The sequence below is a fragment of the Lontra canadensis genome, unplaced genomic scaffold (genome assembly GCF_010015895.1).
Source record: "Lontra canadensis isolate GAN:19392208 unplaced genomic scaffold, GSC_riverotter_1.0 scaffold33, whole genome shotgun sequence".
In the NCBI taxonomy this organism is placed as follows: domain Eukaryota; kingdom Metazoa; phylum Chordata; class Mammalia; order Carnivora; family Mustelidae; genus Lontra; species Lontra canadensis.
The window spans coordinates 92,660-113,988 of record NW_022631027.1 but is presented as its reverse complement, the minus strand read 5'-3'; the positions used below and the strand labels follow the sequence as shown (position 1 = coordinate 113,988).

Below are 21,329 nucleotides of genomic sequence, written 5' to 3'. Positions count from 1 at the left end.
TAACTTGAAGCCACTTCTCCTTCCCAGAAAGTAGTCAGTCTGGTGCAGTGTCAGAAATTCTGCTCATTAGAAATGTTCCCTATCCACTACCTTTTAAGACACTCCTGAGTGAGCTTACAGTTCAGCTTCCATCCATTTTCAGTTTGCAACTACATAGTAAGTGTCTTAGTTCAGGCTGCTATAATGAAACACTACAGTCTGGGTGGCTTAAACAACAGACATGTTATTGATAGTGGTTGATAAGGGCCCACTTCCTGATATGCTGATGGCTATCTTTTCACTGTATCCACACATGGTAGATAGAGAAAGGGCTAGCTCTCTTCCTCTTCTTATAGGGACATTAATCCCATCATGGAATTAATCACCTTATCTCCATTCTCATCACCTAATTACCTCCCCAAAGCCCTACCTCCAAAGACCATTCCATTGGATATTTAATGTAGGAATTTTGAGAGGACACAAATAGTAAGTCCATAGTACTAAGCCTACCAATCCATAAACCAAGTTTGGACATCTGTTCTCAAGCAGCTGGTCATAAGACATCTCCCAGACAGCCAGAGGTATCTGCTGAAAAAAGAGGTCCTGGTTGGGGGTCTAGACTACTTGTTCATTCAGTTTGCCTATATCTCTGTCCTTCTCATGTTCCATGCCAGATTGCACTGGAACTGCTCACCTTGTGTCTGACACAACTCAGCTGATGATGCATGGTCATCTGGTGTCCATGATTAGGTGCTCAGTTTAGGGCCTAGAAGCACACTAGAATTTGATTTCAAAACACATATAATTCTCTTCTGCAAATGGCATGGCCTTGCTACAAAATCTAAGGAGACTTTTGCATCCTTCCTATCAAGGCTTGCTGTTAGCTCTACATATCTTCCTTTCCCACCTGTGATGTTTCTAAAAACTATAGGGTCTTCCTGGTCATATGGACCACGTAGCAGAGCTACTTATCTCACAGCTTAAACCCACTAAAGGAGCTTGCACAATCTCTTGAGGTCCTTGACAGGATTTTAAGTCTTTTTTTTTTTTTAAAGATTTTATTTATTTATTTGACAGAGCGATCACAAGTAGGCAGAGAGGCAGGCAGAGAGAGAGGAGGAAGCAGGCTCCCCGCCAAGCAGAGTCCAATGTGGGGCTTGATCCCAGGATGCTGGGATCATGACCTGAGCCGAAGGCAGAGGCTTTAACCCACTGAGCCACCCAGGCACCCTAGGATTTTAAGTCCTATATCTTTGATATGTGCTCCCAAATTAATAAACTCTCATATCTAATTTATATTATATTTATGTTTTTTAGATTATGTTATGTCTCCCTTGATTAAGTACCTCTCAAATCAGGTTCCCACTGCCCCAATTCCTACCAGTATATATTGGCTAGATCTTTCATTTCTTTGGGATATAGTCTCTTCCTCCTATATCAGACATATCAAGCTATAAGTTAACCCTAGTTCTTGACATAATGGCCAAAAGAGGATGTATGGAAAAATCCTAATTGGGGCACATGTTATCTTAGAGGGGGAAAGTGCTAGTATTAATGAGAGTTAGACCACATTTGTAAGCTCATAGAGTCTGGTGCTTCAAAATCTTCAGGGACCTCTATCTAGGTATCCTCATGACAAGTGTCAGGGTCCCATTTTTTTTCCCCAAAGAAGGCCCTGGCCTTGTTCTAACAGAGTTGTCTTGGTTAGACATTTAACTTCTCCTGGAGTTTGATCACTCTATTAAATCCTGGGCTTTGCTCAGTTTCTCCGTCCTCCCACTGGAGGAAATGAGAGCCAAGCAATCATTTAGGGGAGATCTGGAGCATATAATTAGCCCAACAGAGTAATCCCGTATTAGGCAAAAATGGACATGCCTTTATACTCTCACTTTAGTTAGTCTTTGGATCTAGGCCTCTCTGGTTATGCATCTCTGCTGGTGATGTGGGCAGCTCATCTGTTTCCACCACTACTGCTCCATCTAATTTGTTGACTCATTCATTCAACATGTATTTGTAATTATGTTCAGTATTCCAAGAAGTATGCCAGGTGTAAGGGATATAGTATCAGATAAGACATTATCCTTGCTTTATAAAACATGCAGACTAATGAAATTGAGGTTACATCTTCCTGAATGGTAAAAGAGGAAGGCACAATGAGCTGAAGTTGCTTAGTCCACATCACACTGTCAAATATATCCTAAGCTTATAGGTTTCATTTGAAAATCGGGGTGAAATGATACAATGGTTAGCCTTTTAGGAACAATGATGTATTTTGAAATAAACAGAAAAGGCTCATTCATGTTTGTCAAGTCATAAAATTACCCCTAAATGAAAAAGTCTAAAAAAAAAACATTATGGACAAAAATAAATAGACGATATCCTCCTTTAGGTTTTTTTTTTTTTTTTCCTAAGACTTTATATATTTATTTGAGGGAGAGAGCGTGTTCAAGAATGGGGAGGAACAGAGGGAGAGGAACAACCAGACAATGCACTGAACGTAAGGCCAATGTAGAGCTAGATCTCACAACCCTGAGATCATGACCTGAGCTGACATCGAGAGTCAGATGCTTAACTGACTGAGCCACCCAACTACCCTGACAATATCCTCCTTTTGACAGTACACTTTCTTTATATAGTCAATTCTGTAAGTTTCCTTTTTCCATCCTGCTTGCTAAATGTTGTTGTTCTTGGTCCTTTTCTCAGCCCACATACTCTCTTCGGTGATGCAGCGACTCAGTTACTCTTTTTGTTGATAGTTCACAGTTATCTTTCCTTAGCTCTAGACCTGTGTACTCAATTGTGTTGTGAATATTCCTACCAGAATGTCCAATATACATCTCATATCCGTCTTATCTAAAAACACATTCCTCTTTCTTACACAGATCGATTACCTGCACTGTATTTCCACTTTTCTGCATCTTCCCCGTGTCTAGACTGACAAGAAGTCTATATTTTCACTATCTTCAACAAACGTGTGAATGTATAAGATCTTAAGGAGGAGAAGTAAATAATAGAATGGAAATAGATTTTCTGATGTAGTGCTTAAAGTTGTCACTTTCTCATCATGGCCAGTCTTCTGTTTCTCCTACCCTCAAAGTTTTATACTAGATTGAATCATGTAAAATTACCAATGTTTAAGGTTTAAAAAAAAAGTCAAATATCAGCAATTTCATATAGTATAACCAAATATTGCTTTTATTATAGTAAGATAACTTCTAAAAATTTTTTAGAAGTGGATAAACTCAGTAACACTAATAAGTGCAAACATTGAAATTAATGTTTCTAAGATAAAACTGAGCTACATCCTCGAGAATTAGCCTTCTAATATCCCATTTTCAAGTGAGTTTAAAGAGATGTGGGCTCTGAATTATTTTATCTTATACCTGCAGTTGTTTCTGTATCAAAAAGAAAATGAGAAACGATATAAACAAGTTCTAAACCACAGTTAAGGCAGAATTGTCAAGTCTATGAACTTTATGTAAAAGTTTTTTTAAACATTTTAGTTTCAACTAGGAAATATTCTAATTTTATATTAGTTTTTAGTGAATAAGGAGGATGTGGTTACTTAAAAAAATAGAACTAGTGTATTTTAGAGTTTTACTGACTTTTTGAAAAAAATAATACTTCTTTTCAGTTCTAAAAAGTGATTTATTATATGCAAGGCTTTTTGGCCTTCTGAATTTCTGCTTTAGCTAACAAAATCTATAAATAGGCTATTATATATCCTATTTTATAAAAAATGAAATATTTTCAATTATTGTAGAGTTGTCTAGCTCTTAACACACAGTGTGTTTTGGCTCTAGGCTTTGTCATTTTCCTTAATGTGTGTTAGATATAGAATCAGTGTTTTGAAACTTTTTAAGTGAAAATTCTTGGTCAAAAATGTATAAATTTCTGATAGTTCTTATAAATGAAGGCTACAGCTTCAGTGGTTTGTAGTTTTGTAGTTTTGTAGCTTTGTAGTTCTCCTAAATACCCAAGAGAAATGGTTTGGGCTCTGTGGGCCCTACAGACTCTCTCACATCTACTAAGCTCTGCCTTTGTAGGGCAAAAGCAGCCATAGAGAATTACTAAACAAGTAGACATTGCTGTGTCTCAGTGAAACTTAGAAAAAGAGGTAGCCAGCCTTTGGGGTCACAGTTTGCTGACTTAACTTTATCTGATATTCTATATAGTACTTTATCTTCATGTAATATTTTTGCTATCTTCTTTGTATTTTAGTTATTAGTTATTTCTAAATTGACTAGTATAGTGTCTTATACCTGGTAGATAATAACTAATGAAATAATTATGAATGAAATTTTATACATTTCACCTTTGGGAAAATGTACATCATTCCTACAGCACTAATTTAGAATTTTCTCCATAAGTGTATAACCTGAAAACAGATAGAAGAAACTAAAGAAAACTGTTGGGAGGAATCAGAGTCTTAATACATTATTTATGCTCTCCTAATATAAGTTTTATTAACGATTCCCTATGGACAAAGATAAAAGCCTGTGAACTGCCCATTTTCCAGTGAGAACTTATTTCTTCCAAATTTGGTAGACTGCACCTCCTAATACTTGACATCAGTACTGACAAACTCAAATGCGCTATTGGAAGCAGGTAGTATATAGTAATAAGAGTTAAGAGCAATTGGTATGGACTGTGGCGAATGAAAGAATGCATCTAAGTAGTAACTGTTGCTTAGATCCATCCAGATTTGCCTTCGAAAATGCTTGTCTGTGCTTGCTAGGTCATCTAAAACTAGGAATCTTATTAATCTTCATATATAAAATCTCTGGATTTTTAAATCTTAGTACCTAATTCAGTTTCCATTAATTAGTAGGCAACTGCTATGGTCTAAGCAAAATAGTTCTCTGTAGGTGACATTGATCTGGTACACATAGTTAATACTGGGATAAGTCAAGTGGGCCTACTCCATTCACTCACCTAGATTATATGTGTTAGGAAAAGGGTTTTTCCCCTGAATCAATATTAGTCTGTGTTCAGTTTCTGATATTTTGTTTACTGTCTCACAAATATTTATATTTCATTGTTCTTCTCAGATTTGATTAACTGACTATTGATCATTGTCTCAGAGTGAAAGTGTTAATGCTCTTAAAATCAGTAATCATAGAAATATATTAGATCACTTCTAATGGTTATGACCATTAACATTAGAATAGTTTTTGAGAATATAGATTTGTGCTGTCCAATAGAGATGCAAGGCCAGTCACAAATGTCATTTAACATTTTTCAACAGCTATATATACAAAGGTAAAAAGATGCAGAAGAAATTGATTTTACTAACATTTTTTTTAAACCAAGCAATATTACCAAAACATTCATTTTAAAATGTAATCAATTTAAACAGTGATTTAATTTTTTCGTTCTTTTTGTAGTAAGTCTTCAAAATCTGATGTCTTTTACATTTACTGCACATGTCAGTTTTGATCTGCTACATTTTAAGTGTTCAATAGCCACTTAAACTCAACCACACTACCTAAATGCATCCACCTCAGCAAGCTATTTAACTCACCTGCCTTGTCTGTAAGTGTAGCAGGATAATACTACCAAATATGGCTCTTGTGAGGATTAAATAAGACACACAGGAAGTGCTTACCATACATGGTGTATCCATGACGAGTAGATAAATAAGTAGGTAGGTAGGTAGAAAGGTAGGTAGGGGAGTGAGGGAGAGATTGATATGTAGATAAAATCATACCCCATGCTTTAACCTCAGTTAGCTTCAACATAGCAAATCGGTTTTTTTTTCATGATTTAGGTGCCTTCTATACGCTAATTTATATTATCATACAATAATCTATTTAAACAAAGTATAGCTATTGAAAAAGAAAATGCTTCATATGTCTTTAAATAATAGTGGAAAAGGGCTTCATAACTGAAGACAGGAGAAAGATTATGTTGTTGTTGTACAGCTTGGTCTATGTTATTTTGTTTACTATATTGTTTGAAGTAGAATCCCTAAAGACAAGGTAGATGAACACTGAGCCTTGTTCACTTTGAAACAGTGTTACTGACTGCATTCTTTCATTCCTTTCAGTGCACTAAATTCACTCTTTACTCAAGCTGTTTACTCATCTAGAACACTCTTTCTCCTTTCTTCTCTTGGCCAACTGGCCTCTTCTTATTCTTCAGCTTTCAGATTAGATGTCAGACCTGAGCTTTACCCTCTCTTCTCTTTCAGTCTCTACCTCGTTATCACAGTTGTTTCCTTTATAAGCCAATGTGATGATTTGTAATTATTACTTTTTAATTTAGTTGGTTTTAGTCTCTGTATCAGACTTTTTGCCTCGTGAGAGCCTGGGTCTGCTTTACTTGCTAACGAAATCTCAGCAAAGCAATGTAGTAACAGCACAGAGCAGGCACCAAATATTTCTTGAATGACAATGGATTAATGAATGGATGTGTGCTAATATTGGGAATTTTCAAAGAAGTCACAGAAATGACTTCGTGAGCTGATATATCCACATCAAGAAGCTATGAAAACTACAGTTCTTTATAACATCCCCTGGATTACAAATTCCACAAGGTCAAGGACTGTGTTCGGATATGAAACTAAGTGCCTCCCAGCTCAGGGCTTGCCCCATATTAGACATTCACATATATTTGTTGATTGAATGAATAGATTACTTTTTGATGTGAAGTCATAGGCTGGACATCTATACTAGGAAGAATTTTACTCTAAGATAAAATTTAGGATGAGTTAAAAAGAAACATGGGTTAAGGTGACTTAAAACCAAAATGCTGTAATAGCAATGCTGTAAAAAGTGTATTTTCTGTTATATTTTTTTCCTAAAAGGGACCTGTTGGTTTACCTGGAGAAGTTGGGACTACTGGAAGCATTGGTGAAAAGGTAATGCCTTTCTTTTTTTTTTTTAATGATAAGAATTCCAGGCTAAACTCAAACAGGAGACATTCATATGGCATTTTATGTTGATTAGAAATCACTCATAACTTAAAATATACCATCTGTCTTGAATATCTTAAATATATTGAAATATAGCTAATGGGATATATGTTTCTAATTTATAAAGGGCAGACTACTCTTTGCATTGTGATGATGTGGTCTGAAGAGAAAAGATGAAACTGATGGTCTAGATTTATGACTAGATCATATTTAAATCAACTTTATCAGAGCAAGCTCCCTAAAGGAAGCAGTCTTGAAAGGAATTCAGTTATCACTTTACCTGATCCAAGTCTCAGTCACAATCTCTTGCTTTTCACTTGGAATCTAGTGTGCAATTATTCGTGCATATTCCCGGCTATTGTAATGGAAATTGTAATTTGCTTAAAGATGACCTAGAAATCATTACCTTGGGAGTGATTGTCCATGTTGAGTTTCAAATTTAGGAAAGTCTTTTTAAAAAATAAAAAGTAATTCTTTACTTGAAACCAAGGGCATTTTAAATTTTTTTTAATGGAATCTTATAATGGACTAGTAGGTTATAAACCAAAACTTTGGGTCTTTGACTAAAACCTGTTGTGCTCGATATAAATTGTAAGCATGATAGTCTTGTGCAATTACTACATAAGGCTACTCTGTGAGTTAGTAGAGCCAGGACTAGGAATAAATTAGAAACTATTCCAGTTATTGCTATCTGAAATGTTTAGTTTAAGTCAAAGACTACATGTCTAAAATTTATCACTTTTTTCCCCAGGTTTAAACTGGTCTCTTCCCAATAATCTCATGTCCATTAGTGTGCTTTATACCTATTTCAGTTCTTCCAGGCTTCTGGAATAAATAAAGTGAAACCCATATTTGCTTTCCTTTTTCCTTCGTTCTCTATGCCCAATCTTTTAGCAGGGCTTAGAGTTTTTTTCTATGTAATTTATCTTTTCTAATAGTCAATCCAAAGCCCACCCTGCCCCCAACATACTCTTATCTGTTTATGCTAAATTTATCCTGTCATATTTCTATCCTCTCATCCATCCTACATACTACAAGCAGAGGACTAATTTTGATGGGTTATCTGAAACATTTTGAAAAACCATCATTGGTTTGACTTAATTGACTTATTGACTTAATTACTTTGGGTCCTCTACTTTGCTGTCAAAGTACTACATAATTTTGGCTTAATCAGTTCATCTAACACATTTTCTAATAGTCTCCAATATAAACCTTTCTCTCTCCCCTCTCATATATTACATACTTGTTCTTATTCCTGTTCTTACTGTTTTGTTTTTTTAGCTTGAGTATTCTCTCTGTTTCCCTCTGTTTATTCAAAGCCAGATTGTAGGACTCAAAGTCTCATCTCCTCCATAAAGTCTTCTCAGATTCCTCTGATCATTCCTGATTTCTTTCCTTCCTGGACTTAGGATAAGCACCACACAATTTATAATTTAATTGTCCTCTAATTGATTGACCTTTGTTAACATCATGTCTCCAAATACTTGAGAGTAGACTCTAAGCCAAATTTGTTATACCTCTTCAACTCTCAGTACATTGAAAGTGCTTATTATGTACTTATTGATTTTTTATTAACAATTTAACAAGTATAAAATGAGCTCATTTTAAAAAATTAGATTTGTAATTTTTTTTATTCTTTGTTTTTTCTGTGCAAGGTCAAATGCTCTATACTAATCCTAGGAATTTTAATGTGAATCAGTTTAATTCTTTTAACGTGCCATGGCATATTTGATTATCATAATTATACTTGTGGTAGACAGATTACAGAAATAAAATTTTGTTCAATGGTTATAGGAATTAGTTAATTCTTAAAATATGTTTTGATATTTTTACTATCCTCCTCCTATTTTATATGCCTCAAAATGATAAGCATTTCTACTATAAAAATATTTTTAGTATTTTATCTCTTGAAATATATTTTGAGGATTTTTATTATATTAGAAGTATAGCAACTTTAAGGTAAAAATATACAATTGGTAAATTAAAAAGTATTGGCAGTTAGGATGAGATGTGCATGTAAGATATGAGTCTGACAGTTTTCCTGTCAAGGCTTATCTCAGTCATGACTGATTAATTTGCCTCAATGTTTTTCTTTTTTCTTTGTTTTAAAAGGGAGAACGGGGAAGTCCAGGTCCACTAGGTCCCCAGGGAGAAAAGGGTGTTATGGTAAGAGTCATTGATTTGAAATATATGTTTCCACAGAACATCATAATTCCAGAAGTGGAATTACCATGAGTGAAATTTAAATAAGTGAAAAGTGTTTATTTTACAGTATATTTCCATTTGAATTTTCCTTTCCTTTATTTACCTTTCAAATGCTGATTGCCACTGCAAAGCATGAAAAATCAGATGACTTGGTCAAATGACTCTATAGCTTTAAGAGAAGAATTAAGCCACCATAAATTAGTGAAGTGAATGAAAAAAGAATATGATTAGGGCTCTACTTTTCTTTTATAGCTTATAGTTTCTATAGCACATATCATCACTGTCACTCTCGCAAGTGTACATGCGAGCGTGGATAAACAAAACATAAATAAGTTACAATATTTTTCTTAGAAATTTGGAAGTATTCTCAAACGACCAGATGCATTTGTACTCCTGATGTAATTTTTGATATGTGAAACATCAGAATCCAGAATTCATCTTACTATCTTGCATCTTTCAGGTAGTAATAGCTGACAACTATTATATATATATTGTATTTTTTTAGTTTATTAAATAGTTTCTAAACATGATAGGAATGAGAACAAAAAAATATCAATGAAAGAATCTTGCTTCAGAAAATATATTGTAATAGATTTGGTGGCACATAAGACTGTCTACAAATTTATTTTACGTAAGTTATTCTTTAGTTTTAACTTCTGTTGTATCAGCAAAACTCTCTAAGATTTTTTTTTTTAGCTATGTCCATTTGCTGTAAACTAAGAAATTTAATATACCCATTAGGTTAATCAATATCAGGAATTATTATCTACTAAGAGATTCTCTGAATTATGCTGTAATTCTCTGAATTATGCTGTAAAGGGTGTGTTCCTTCTAAAATTTAACAAGCTCTAGAGTATTTATACACATTCACATTCCTTAATTATAGAAGTCTCTGGCCTTTGACAATGAAAAGTCTTCATAATCTATACAATATAATATCCATCTATTCATAACATAGCAAAACCTACAGAAAGATAAGATGAATATTCTCTTCTCAATAGGTTATAATATGTGATTCTGGTTAGCAAATTTCTTTTCTAGGCAGAGTTACTAATAAAAGGATATACAGCTTCTGTATAATCATGTTTTATTTCTAACTGTAGTACGTTTCCCCTTACCTTTTATATCTTGGATAGGAAAGGGAGATCTTATTTACATGATCACTTTTACTACTATTTATATTTTACTGGTTTGTCTTCAATGGAAATAATCAGATATGATAGAAACTTTATGTCTTTCATATTTACTCAAATTATAGGGATATCCAGGTCCTCCTGGGGATCCAGGACCCATTGGTCCACTGGGATTACCGGTGAGTAAAGTCTTTATATTCCCTTCTTCAATGTCTATTTAAATTTAAATCTATGATTTATTTATTAAAAAAAATCTTCTCATTCTTAGGCAAAATAAGTAATGTATAAACTGATGGAGGCTACTTCTCTCTTCAGTCAATGTAAAACACTCTAGAATATTTCATGGTATCTTAAACTTCCTCACCGCTACTTGCTATATTATTTACTTTTAATAATCAGTACAATTGTGTAGCCTAAAACAAAAAGAAATTTAAACTTTCTTTTGAATAACCACATATAAGAAAACAGAGTCAGTAATCAAGTGTACATGTGAGTGTGGATAAACAAAACATAAATAAGTTACAATATTTTTCTTAGAAATTTGGAAGTATTCTCAAATGACCAGATAAAAGTCAGAAAAAAATATATCTTTATCGACCAAAACTTGAGTTTTGAAAATACTCCATTTATTATATAGAGAAAGGTAATCAAATCTTGACTCCAAGAAATAAATTTTCTTATCAAAATTTGGCCATTATTATCAACTTAAATATGAAAAAGATAACTTTAATAATCCCCTAAATAGAACTATTATCAGAAATGGTTTATACTGTTTTGTGAAGCTCTTGTTTTGAAGAAAGGCTTGGCTTTCCAGTACTTTGATAGGCATGTTATTAACTTCTAAAATTAGGAAGACTGAGATTGGTACAGTTGCCAAACTGTAGATTGGTATGATTGCCAATCTTTTTACTCACATAAGATAATAAATAAATCTTTGATCCTGTAAGAGTTCACTGTTTTTATCTACCTAATGTCATATAAATAAATAAATTTTATTTTCTAATTAAGTCTTTATGAAAAACTATCAAGTCTAAAAAATTCATTGTAATTGACTTAGTAATAAGTAGACAACTTAGTCTTCATTACATCTATTTGTGACATATTTGGTATAATTTGTGACATTTTCATTGTAACAGGAAAAAAACTCTATTACTCTTGTAATTATCATTACTTTCTAGAATAATGAGAAAGAAATCTTGCAGCAACAGCCATTGCTTTTTTGATGGACCAAGCTGATTAAACTAGTCAGACTGGCTGAATGGCTATTTGTTTTTCTCTTTTCACTGTCACTCCATGTGTTGGTTCCTCCTGAAAACTAGTTGGAATATGGGGGAAGGGAAGAATAGCAGAATAATGGGGGAGGGAAGTATGGCATTTATTTCATAAATAAAGCAAATTTTAAAGGAGATTAATCAATTTTATTTTAAGAATTCCCAAGGAGAATTACATGACATAAAAAAAATGTTGCTATTTTGCTATTCTGCTAACATTTCTGTGACTTCTGTTACTGATTTTTAAATTTTCAATGAGTAGGGTCATGTGGGGGCAAGAGGACCACCTGGGAGTCAAGGTCCTAAAGGACAAAGAGTAAGTTATCTAATGCAAGAAGTAATCTAATACATTAACCTAAATTAAAAAAAAAAAAAACTTCATAAATAGTGATGTGCTCGATAAAAATAGCTCTATGTCTTCTAGATTGTGCTTAGATATTGTTGGCTTTTTCCTTGTCTTCGTTATATTAGATGAACTAACTACCTGCATTAATTAAAGTGTGACTTGTTATCATTTGTACACATAAAACCATACTTTTCCATTTTATGTTCTACAAATTTTACTAATTCATATGGAACTCTTCTTTCACATTCTCAATTTCCAGTTCCATTCTTTGGGAGAATTGTAAGTGTGAAGATGTTTAAATAAACTGTTTTTCTACTCCCAAAAGACTTACAGAGCAAGGAGTAGTAACATCAGGACAAAAAAGAGCAATAGGAAATGGAATGAAGACAAATGCAGGATGACTGTTAATTAATTATAAATCAGAAGTGATATAATCATCATTGTTTGGTGATTATGTATAAGAATTAAATTAGAAATCTTTCAATCTTCGAGTTTTTTAAACATTAAATCCTTTTTTTTCCTTTGAAGAAGTAAGAGCCACAATTTACTGTGTGTCCATTACATGTCAGGCAACTTTACATCTGTTATCTTACTTAATACTTAGAACTACCCAAAGAAGATGTATCATCTCAGATATTATAGCTGAGGAAAACAGAACTCAGAGAGTTTCACTATATGGCCTATAGGCACACAGAGAGAAATGACAAAACCAGCATTCAAATCTTAGTGTGTCTATCTCCCAGTCCTGTGCTTATTTGACACCATACAGAATACGAAGGAGGTTTTTCATTTTTTTTTCCTTGATAAATCTGAATATGTGGGCTGTAAGAATTCTCCTTTCTCACTTGGCTTTACTTTGATTTTTAGAGCTAGTTAAAAAAACATTTAGAAAATTCTAAGAACATGGTGTCCAACTAACAAAAGTTAAAAACAAAACAAAAACTTCATTTTCCAGTTGGCAAATGAGAGAAAAGTGTTAAGAATGCCCAGTTTGAAATAATAACTTTAGTTTCATGTCCTGTGTTTTAAGTGAAGATTGATGAAAGAGAGGAAATTTGTCTTTATTATTGTTTCTTTTCTGAAAAACTCTTTTCCTCACTGGGTTATAGATTTACAATCTACGAATAATCCTGATGGCCATTTCTATTTTAGCCCAAGTGAAATTTAAAATAATAATATAAAAAGACAGTAGATGATCTGTACCCACACTGTCATTTAGCAGTCTGTACCTTGCCAGCATTCAGTACTTCCTCAGCTCCAATGTGTTTATTCAACTTTGTATTAGTCAAAGTGAGAAAGTTCAACCAGTTTTATGACAGTTGAAAAAAAGCGGAAATACCTTTTGCTATGTTTTGCCTTTTGTTAATTAAGTAATTGAGGTCTTATAGAAGCCATGTACCTAAGCAAGAACTCTCCTGAACCATTTGTGTTTTCTCCTAAGTCATACAGAAAGTTCATTGGCTCCATGGTTTTCTAAACTCCCCATGATCCTGGGTAATTGTTACCCTTTTCTCCCCCCCCCCCTTTTTTTCCTTCCAAGATGTTCTTTAAATTCAAGTTTGTTAACATAACACTAACAAAGTGTAATATTAGTTTTAGGAGTAAAATTTAGTGATTCATCAATTATATGTAACATCCAGTGTTCTTTCCATCAAGTGCCCTCCTTAATGCCCATCACCCAGTTAACTCATCCCTCTACCACCCTTCCCCTCCAGCAACCTGTTTCTTCTCTATAGTTAAGAGTCTCTTGTGGTTTGCCTCCTTCTCTGTTTTTATCTTCTTTTATTTTCCCTTCCCTTCCCCTATGTTCATCTGTCTTGTTTCCTAAATTCCACATGGAGGTGAGATCATATGGTATTTGTCTTTCTCTGACTAATTTCACTTGACATAATATGCTCTAGTTCCATCTATCTTGTTGCAAATAGCAAGATTTCATTCTTTTTTATGGCTGAGTAATGTTCCATTGTATATACACACCACATCTTCTTTACCCATTCATTAGTCAAATAGATCATTATCCTTTTCTGATTTGCCACTTTGTCCTCAACTGTTATCTTTTCAATGGTCTGTTTTCCTCTTATCCTCCAAATACATTTTACTGATTCTCTCCTAAAATGGCTTTTCACAGTTACCTAAAGTTCATTCAGTACTTTCTAAACAAAGAAATCTTATTTAGAAATAAAGGCTTTGTTTAGTACAAAAACACTTCCTTTGCAGGAGAATATTTCAGGCAATTTCTGAACATTGAGAATACAAAGAGAACTGAAGACCAGAATATTTAAGAATTATTATTAGAAAGTTCCATCCCAGATGTCACATAATATCTTCCTGTTTCTCCTATCTTCTTCTTATCAATCTGTTCTCCACTACAGATGTGATATCAATATGCTAGGTCCATCTTTCCCAGTGTTTTTCAATCAAAAAAAAAAAAAAAAAAGACTACATGTCTAACCCACAGAGATAAATGGAAAGGTATCTGGCTGGAAGTTTCTGTGCTCCAGCTCTTCCCGCTCACCCCAGAGGCTGAGGGGTTTGATCTTCCCAGCACATCTGTAAACTCTTCATGGCACACAACTGTGTCACAGTACACTGGAGAGGAAGCTGTGCCCTACGCACATTGACCTGGAGATCACACCAAGAGTTATCATTATGGAACTAGTGCTTATTACTGTTTTGCCTATGACTAACATTGCTATCACATGGCCATGTGAACATCATCAATAACAGGACATGCTCATAGGGGTCTGCATGCCCATCTGTCTGTCATCCAACTGTCTAACATTTACTGGTTTCTTATAATTTGTCAAGCATTCTCCTCATACCATGGAGGAGTCAGGGGTAATGATCTTTCAGATCTGGACCACATGGGTTTTACTATTCAATTAGTTACAGCCCAGTGGCTTTTGAAATTTTGTACAACATTGTACTTTTCCAGAGGACAAAAAAAGCTCAGGCTAACAACAAAGTCTGCTATTTCAGGAAACAACTTAAACAACTTAATATATTGAATATTTGTCTCACCTGCTTTGTGAAGGTTATATAATCCTACTTCTTATGTAGCTGAAAAAGAGCAGGATTGGCTGAAAGTATTAGTCCTATGGTTTGAGATTCCTAGGTGGGAGATTGACATGAATTTAAAGTATTATTTATCCTACATACTCTAACCTTTTTTTTTACTTGCCAAGTTTGGCTGAAGAACAGTCATTTAAGTGTAATAACACAATTTAATATGCCACAGCTAATCAATATAATATATACAATCACATCCACCATATAGAAAATACAGGCTAGCAGATTCTCTACTGCAGTACCAGTAAGGTGGTGGCTTAGCATTTTGGGGTCAGTAGGAATCGGCACAACTTTAGTTGCTGTCCCTCATGTGCACATTTAACTCACTGGGGCTAGGTAACTCATCCTTTGGTGTCTCTCCAGTATGTGCTTCTGTGTCCTATCTCCAGCTGCCCTGACAGGAGAGATGACACACTGAACAAAGTTAACATCTCTTTTCTTTCCATGGATTGTGCCTTCGACCATTAGACAACTTCAGATTTTGTACCCTTTCTCTGGAAGGGAGGTATAGAGGCATACAACTGAGTAATTTTTTATTCTATGCTACTTAATATTTAAATGAGAAAAAAAGATTGAAATAACTGTATTAGAAATGTTTTAAGATTTTTCTATGCAAGATGGAAACTGGATATGACCATAAAAATTCTAAATTGTGACTTCTTCGAGGAAATGCATACCATATTGGGAAGCCAGCCATTGCATTTAGATTCAATGCGAGTACCACCTAGAGCACACCAAGTATCAGAGAAGAGCTTTTTGTGTGGTTTCTTCTCCTGAAAAAGTTTATAACAAGAGTAGAATGAAATGATTTTTTTCCCACAAAATCACAGATAATAGTTTTTGTCTAAGGGAAAGTTTTGTCCCAGCTATATCAACCAAGAGCCAGAACAGACTGCTAGACATAATTAGTTAGGCATTTGAGTAATTTAAAATTAACAGAAGGGTCAAGTAAAGATGGATGTGGTTAAAAGGAAATATAAACATACTGAATCCAAGTTAGAAGGACATTTGTTCTGTGAATAAGGGTTGTTGCTTTTTCATAGATGCTTCAGCTCTTCAGATTACAAGCATTATAGAGATGGACTTATAATTTTCATAAAAGCTTCCTACATAAGCTAGTATGCAGTTTATATTAGTGTTAGTTAATGATAATTTTTTTAAAATTGTAGCATTTATATACAGTAGTGGTTTTGTCTCCTATCATCTGATATTTCTAGGATTATGTGACTGTTCAGGAATTTTGTTAATTCTTTAAGATTATTACCTATAATTCAAGTACTTGTTATTTTATGAAACATGCTTAATTTATATAGTTGAGGTACCAGACTTTATGCCTACTAATAGCCACTTATCGTAGCAAACTTTTTAGAACCTACTAATAGCCACTTATCGTAGCAAACTTTAACTTTTCTTATGGATGATGAGGAAAAGATCAGATTTTTTATTTAGCTAGCATACATTCTCCAAGAGCTTTATAGATAATTGGATATTTAATTTATTTTATTCATTGAGTTCACATGTGCATGAGTTGGGGGAAGGGGCAGAAGGAGAAGGAAAGAGAATCTGAAGCAGGCTGCACACCCAGCATGGAAGCCAACACAGATATCAGTCTCACAACCCTGAGATCATGACCTGAGCCGAAATCAAGAATCAGAGACTTAACTGACTGAGCTACCCAAGTGCCCTGATAATCAGATATTTTAAAGCAGATATTAAAAAAATAACTTAATGCCCAATTAGATGCCTGTTTTAATGCTGTTGGTCTCCCTTAGAGCTTGTTTAGCCTTAACTGAAACATAGAGAGCATTAAGCTTCCTTTGAGTTCTTTCAGCCTTAACCTCTTAACCAGCAACCTTGGGTTTTATTGCCTTTAATTAATGCAATTACTATACTTAGAGCAAAGGAGGGAGCTCCTTTCAGTTATAATGCCAATCAGCACTTTAATTATAAATGTTTCATATTCATTTTATAAACATCTTCTAAACTTCAGGTCCTCTTTTCAATCTAAATTCACTTGTTAACAGGATTAACCTTTTCTTCTTTCTAACATTTGAAAAAATATTATAAACTTAATAAAGCATAACTATTTAAAGTCTTTATACATTTAGACATCATATGAATCAAGCAGCTTATATCTTCAGGCTTCCATTTCTTCATATTAAAAAAGCAGAAAAAAGCAGAGTTTGCACTAGTTCAGCCTTGACATTAGGTGATTTATATTCAGAACCAGAAACTGGCAGTTGATTTTGAGATCTTCCTCCTGACCTAGATGCATATATATCCGGGAAGCCACTTAATCTGATTTTATATAAGAAAAGAGACTTGGGACGCCTGGGTGGCTCAGTTGGTTGGACGACTGCTTTCGGCTCAGGTCATGATCCCGGAGTCCCGGGATCAAGTCCTGCATCGGGCTCCCAGCTCCACAGGGAGTCTGCTTCTCCCTCTGACCTTCTCCTCGCTCATGCTCTCTCTCACTGCCTCTCTCTCAAATAAATAAATAAAATCTTTAAAAAAAAAAAGAAAAGAGACTTGCCATCTTTAGACCAAACAATTTTTTTTTTTAAGATTTTATTTATTTATTTGACAGGGAGATGACAAGTAGGCAGAGAGAGATGGAAGCAGGCTCCCCGCTGAGCAAGGAGCCTGATTCGGGGCTCGATCCCAGGACTCTGGGATCATGACCTGAGCTGAAGGCAGAGGCTTTAACCCACTGAGCCACCCAGGCACCCCAAATGCTACCATTTAAACCTATACAGAGTGTGGGCACCTGGGTGGCTCAGTCAGTTAAATGTCTCCCTTTGGCTCAGGTCATGATCCCAGGGTTCTGGGATAAAGCCCTGCATCAGGCTCTGTGTTCAGCGGGGACCCTAGTTCTCTCTCTCCCTCTGCCTACAGCATCCCCTGTTTGTGCTCTTTCATGCTTGCTCTCTGTCAAATAAATAAATAAATAAAATCTAAAAGAAATTTTAAAATTAAAAAAAAAAAAAACTAGACAGAATGACTTTGCACTCTCTAGCACTAGCCTTGGAGATATCTGCCTCATTGTGGTTGATTGTCTAGAATCACATTCATTGTGTTCCATTCATTCTCCCTCTCCACCCAAGCAAATCTACACTTCCAGTTTGTTTGCTATTAATGCTGTCATCACTCTACTAATTATTATCATAAAATATCCAAGAAACCTAGAGATTTCAGGTTGCAAAAGGGTTAAGTGCCTAATTCCCTGTGAACACATTTTCAGTCTAGATCTCACTTGTTTTCTGCCGTGTTTAAGAATGTTGATCACCTATTCCCTTTTTTTTTTAATTGAAGTATAGTTGTAACACTAATAATAATAATGTAACACAATGTTACATTAGTTTCAGGTGTACAACATAGTGATTTAACAACTTTGTAGGTTATGCTACGCTCATCACAAGAGTAGCTGCCATCTGTCACTGGACAACACTCATTCCTTTTCACATTCCTTCAGCCACCTTCTGTTATAACTCCAAAAAATTTTGAAAAGTGTTTTCTTACAGGGCAGAAAGAGGAGAATGGGCTTAGAAGGTGACAGAGAAAGAGAATCAATATAGGCTGCTGAATTTGTAAGGTGAAGATTATATTTAGAATAAGGTCCTGAGGGATCTTTTCACTTAAAACTTCAAAGTCATCCTTTAATAATTGTTCCTGTTTTCCTCTTCAGTTACTTAACTGTTAACCATTCCAAGCATGTGCCCACTTCAGGATCTTTGTAGATTCTGTTTCTTCTGTCAGGATGATCTTGCCTATATGCCATTTTAGAGAGGCTTTTCAGACTAGCCTTTCTAAAATAGAGTTCCCCATCTTGAATTCTCTCTACTTAAGCTCCTTTATTTACTTCATTACATTTGACTACTCACTGTCATTTTATAGTTTTAGGTATTTATTTGATTGCTTAGGAGTTCAGGGATGTGTCTCTTCTCCCCGCTGTATCTTCTGTGCCTGAAGCAATGCCTGGCTTACAATAGGCACTCAGCAAATGTTTATTAAATCAATAGCACTCTCTTACCTACTAAATTGAATCCATATTCCTCAACTTGACAGTCAACGTTCTACACAATAAGACTGAAACTCAGCTTGATAGTCTTTCATGGGAAAATAGGGCAAAGAAGGTAGGACCAAGTCATGGAGTACCTTCAATACAAACTGAGATTGAAGGGCTAGAGCTATGGTTTTAACTTTAGTATGACCGGTAGAGCTACAGATCTCATGGAGTGTGAACCTTCTCTCTAATGCCCTGAATGTGCCTAAGAGGATCAGGGAATGCAGTATCCTAAGAGCACCCAGGAAGAGAGTCCTATTACAGTGAGCAGCTTTTTAAGAATATAAAAGCTAAACCAAGCTGACCTCAGGTGGGAGAAAAGAGAAGGAATCTGTTGTCCTAGGAAATTTGTATCACTATTCTGTATAGAAATCTTCAGTGCCTTCTTGGGGCACCTGGGTGACTCAGTTGGTCAAGCATCTGCCTTCGGCTCATGTCATCATCCCAGAGGCCCAGATCCCTGAGTCTGGCTCCATGCTCAACAGGGAGTCTACTTCTCCCTTTCCCTCTGCCTCTCCCCACTGCTTGAGTGCACAGGCACCCGCTCTCTCTCTCAAACAAATAAAATCTTTTTTTTTTTAAAGATTTTATTTATTTATTTGACAGAGATCACAAGTAGTCACAGAGGCAGGCAGAGAGAGAGGAGGAAGCAGGCTCCCTGCTGAGCAGAGAGCCCGATGCAGGGCTCGATCCCAGGACCCTGGGATCATGACCTGAGCTGAAGGTAGAGGCTTTAACCCACTGAGCCACCCAGGTGCCCCTCAAACAAATAAAATCTTAAAGAAAAAAAGAAGTCTTCAGTTCCTTCTCATTACCCATTGATTTAAATATAAACTCCAGTCTTTGACCTTTTAAGTTCCAGGCTTTCCACAATTATTTCTTAGTATAGAAAAACTTAGAAATATTGAGAAATACTACTTATAGTCAATAAACCAGCTAAACAAACTACTTTCTTCTTTCTTGGGTATCTTCTTTCCTGCCTCTGTACCCTTTTCTTATCCTATCCCTCTGTCCAGAGTTCCTTTTAGAGCATGATCTCCATCTGTCAAAATGATACCTTTATTCTTTATACAGACATGTGAAAGTTCTCTTCCTCCTTTGAATCCTTTTAGCCCTGAAAATGCCTTGTCTCGGGGCGTCTGGGTGGCTCAGCGGGTTAAAGCCTGTACCTTCAGCTCAGGTCGATCCCAGGGTCCTGGGATCAAGCCCCGCATCAGGCTTTCTGCTCGGCAGGGAACCTGCTTCCTCCTCTCTCTCTGCCTGCCTCTCTGCCTACTTGTGATCTCTGTATGTCAAATAAATAAATAAGATCTTTAAAAAAAATGCCTTGTCTCAACCTATATCATCATCATTTATATAATTCACCCTACCATTCTTTAAGCTTCAAGAAGGAGAAACTTGCTTACAATTGTGTATCCCCATAACACTTAATGCGGTACCTTTTCCATAGTAGACATTGTAGTGTTGTCAGTGTTGTAGAATTGAGAGTCTTTAAGATCTTCCAAGGATAGTTATTCTATAGGCATGGAGACATATAACCATCATTTTATTAGAGAGTAACTTTTACAACTAGCAGTTCTTCACAGCTGATGACTAAATATTGATAGCAACTTAGCTGAGAAGTTTTACATTTAGATGAAGATTCCCAGCATTATTTTCTGTCCCTTTTCTGTGCGCTGGCCACCTTTCAGTAAGTGTTGTCAAGCAGGGGCATAGCAGGTACAATGCAGTCAGCACTCACTCTCTAATAAAGAGAAGAGTGCCATTCCAAAAATATAAAACTTGAGAAGACTATTGGACAAACAAGCGAGCCACTTTTAAGTTAATGTAGAGTTGTTCTTAGAATAAATTGTGAATGGCCCCTGCGTAAACAAGGTGAATAAAATATTCTAATGACAAACCTATATTATAATCACCTCAACAACTGAATCAGCTGTTTTTATGGCCACCTGATTAATTATTTGGCAGTAGATCTTGAAAGCACAAGCTTGATTATCCCATACAAATAGGTTCATCCATGTATCTAGCTGATCCTTTTCTGTGGTCATGGTATAGAAGCAAGCAGAAGGAATTTGTCAAAAAGAACACAGTTTGTTCATTTGTAAGGATGTATAACAGTAAAAAAATAATAATAATAACATTTCTGATCAACAATAGAAATTTTCCATCCCTAGGGACCAAGAGGACCAGATGGTCTCTTTGGGGAACAAGGTATACAAGGTGCCAAGGTAAATACTGATTTTTTCATTTCATATGCATTACGTTTTTTTGAGCCCATATGTATTCTACCTGCTTTAAAACTGTTGTATTTTCTTACAAAAGTGTAGTTCTAAATTTTCTCTTAGTA

At 35.2% G+C, this 21,329-nt stretch overlaps 1 protein-coding gene across 1 annotated transcript in view; it reads left to right on the top strand.

Annotated features, from left to right (window-relative positions):
- The window catches only part of LOC116873440 (collagen alpha-1(XXIV) chain-like), a gene marked incomplete at its 3' end in the record, with an annotated part of 316,096 nt that overhangs the window by 209,123 nt on the left and 85,644 nt on the right, over window positions 1–21,329 (top strand). Inside the window, exons 26-30 of the mRNA XM_032867266.1 lie at window positions 6,788–6,841; window positions 9,008–9,061; window positions 10,359–10,412; window positions 11,767–11,820; window positions 21,157–21,210. Coding sequence (XP_032723157.1) covers window positions 6,788–6,841; window positions 9,008–9,061; window positions 10,359–10,412; window positions 11,767–11,820; window positions 21,157–21,210 — 270 coding nt within the window. The remainder of the gene's footprint in view (window positions 1–6,787; window positions 6,842–9,007; window positions 9,062–10,358; window positions 10,413–11,766; window positions 11,821–21,156; window positions 21,211–21,329) is intronic.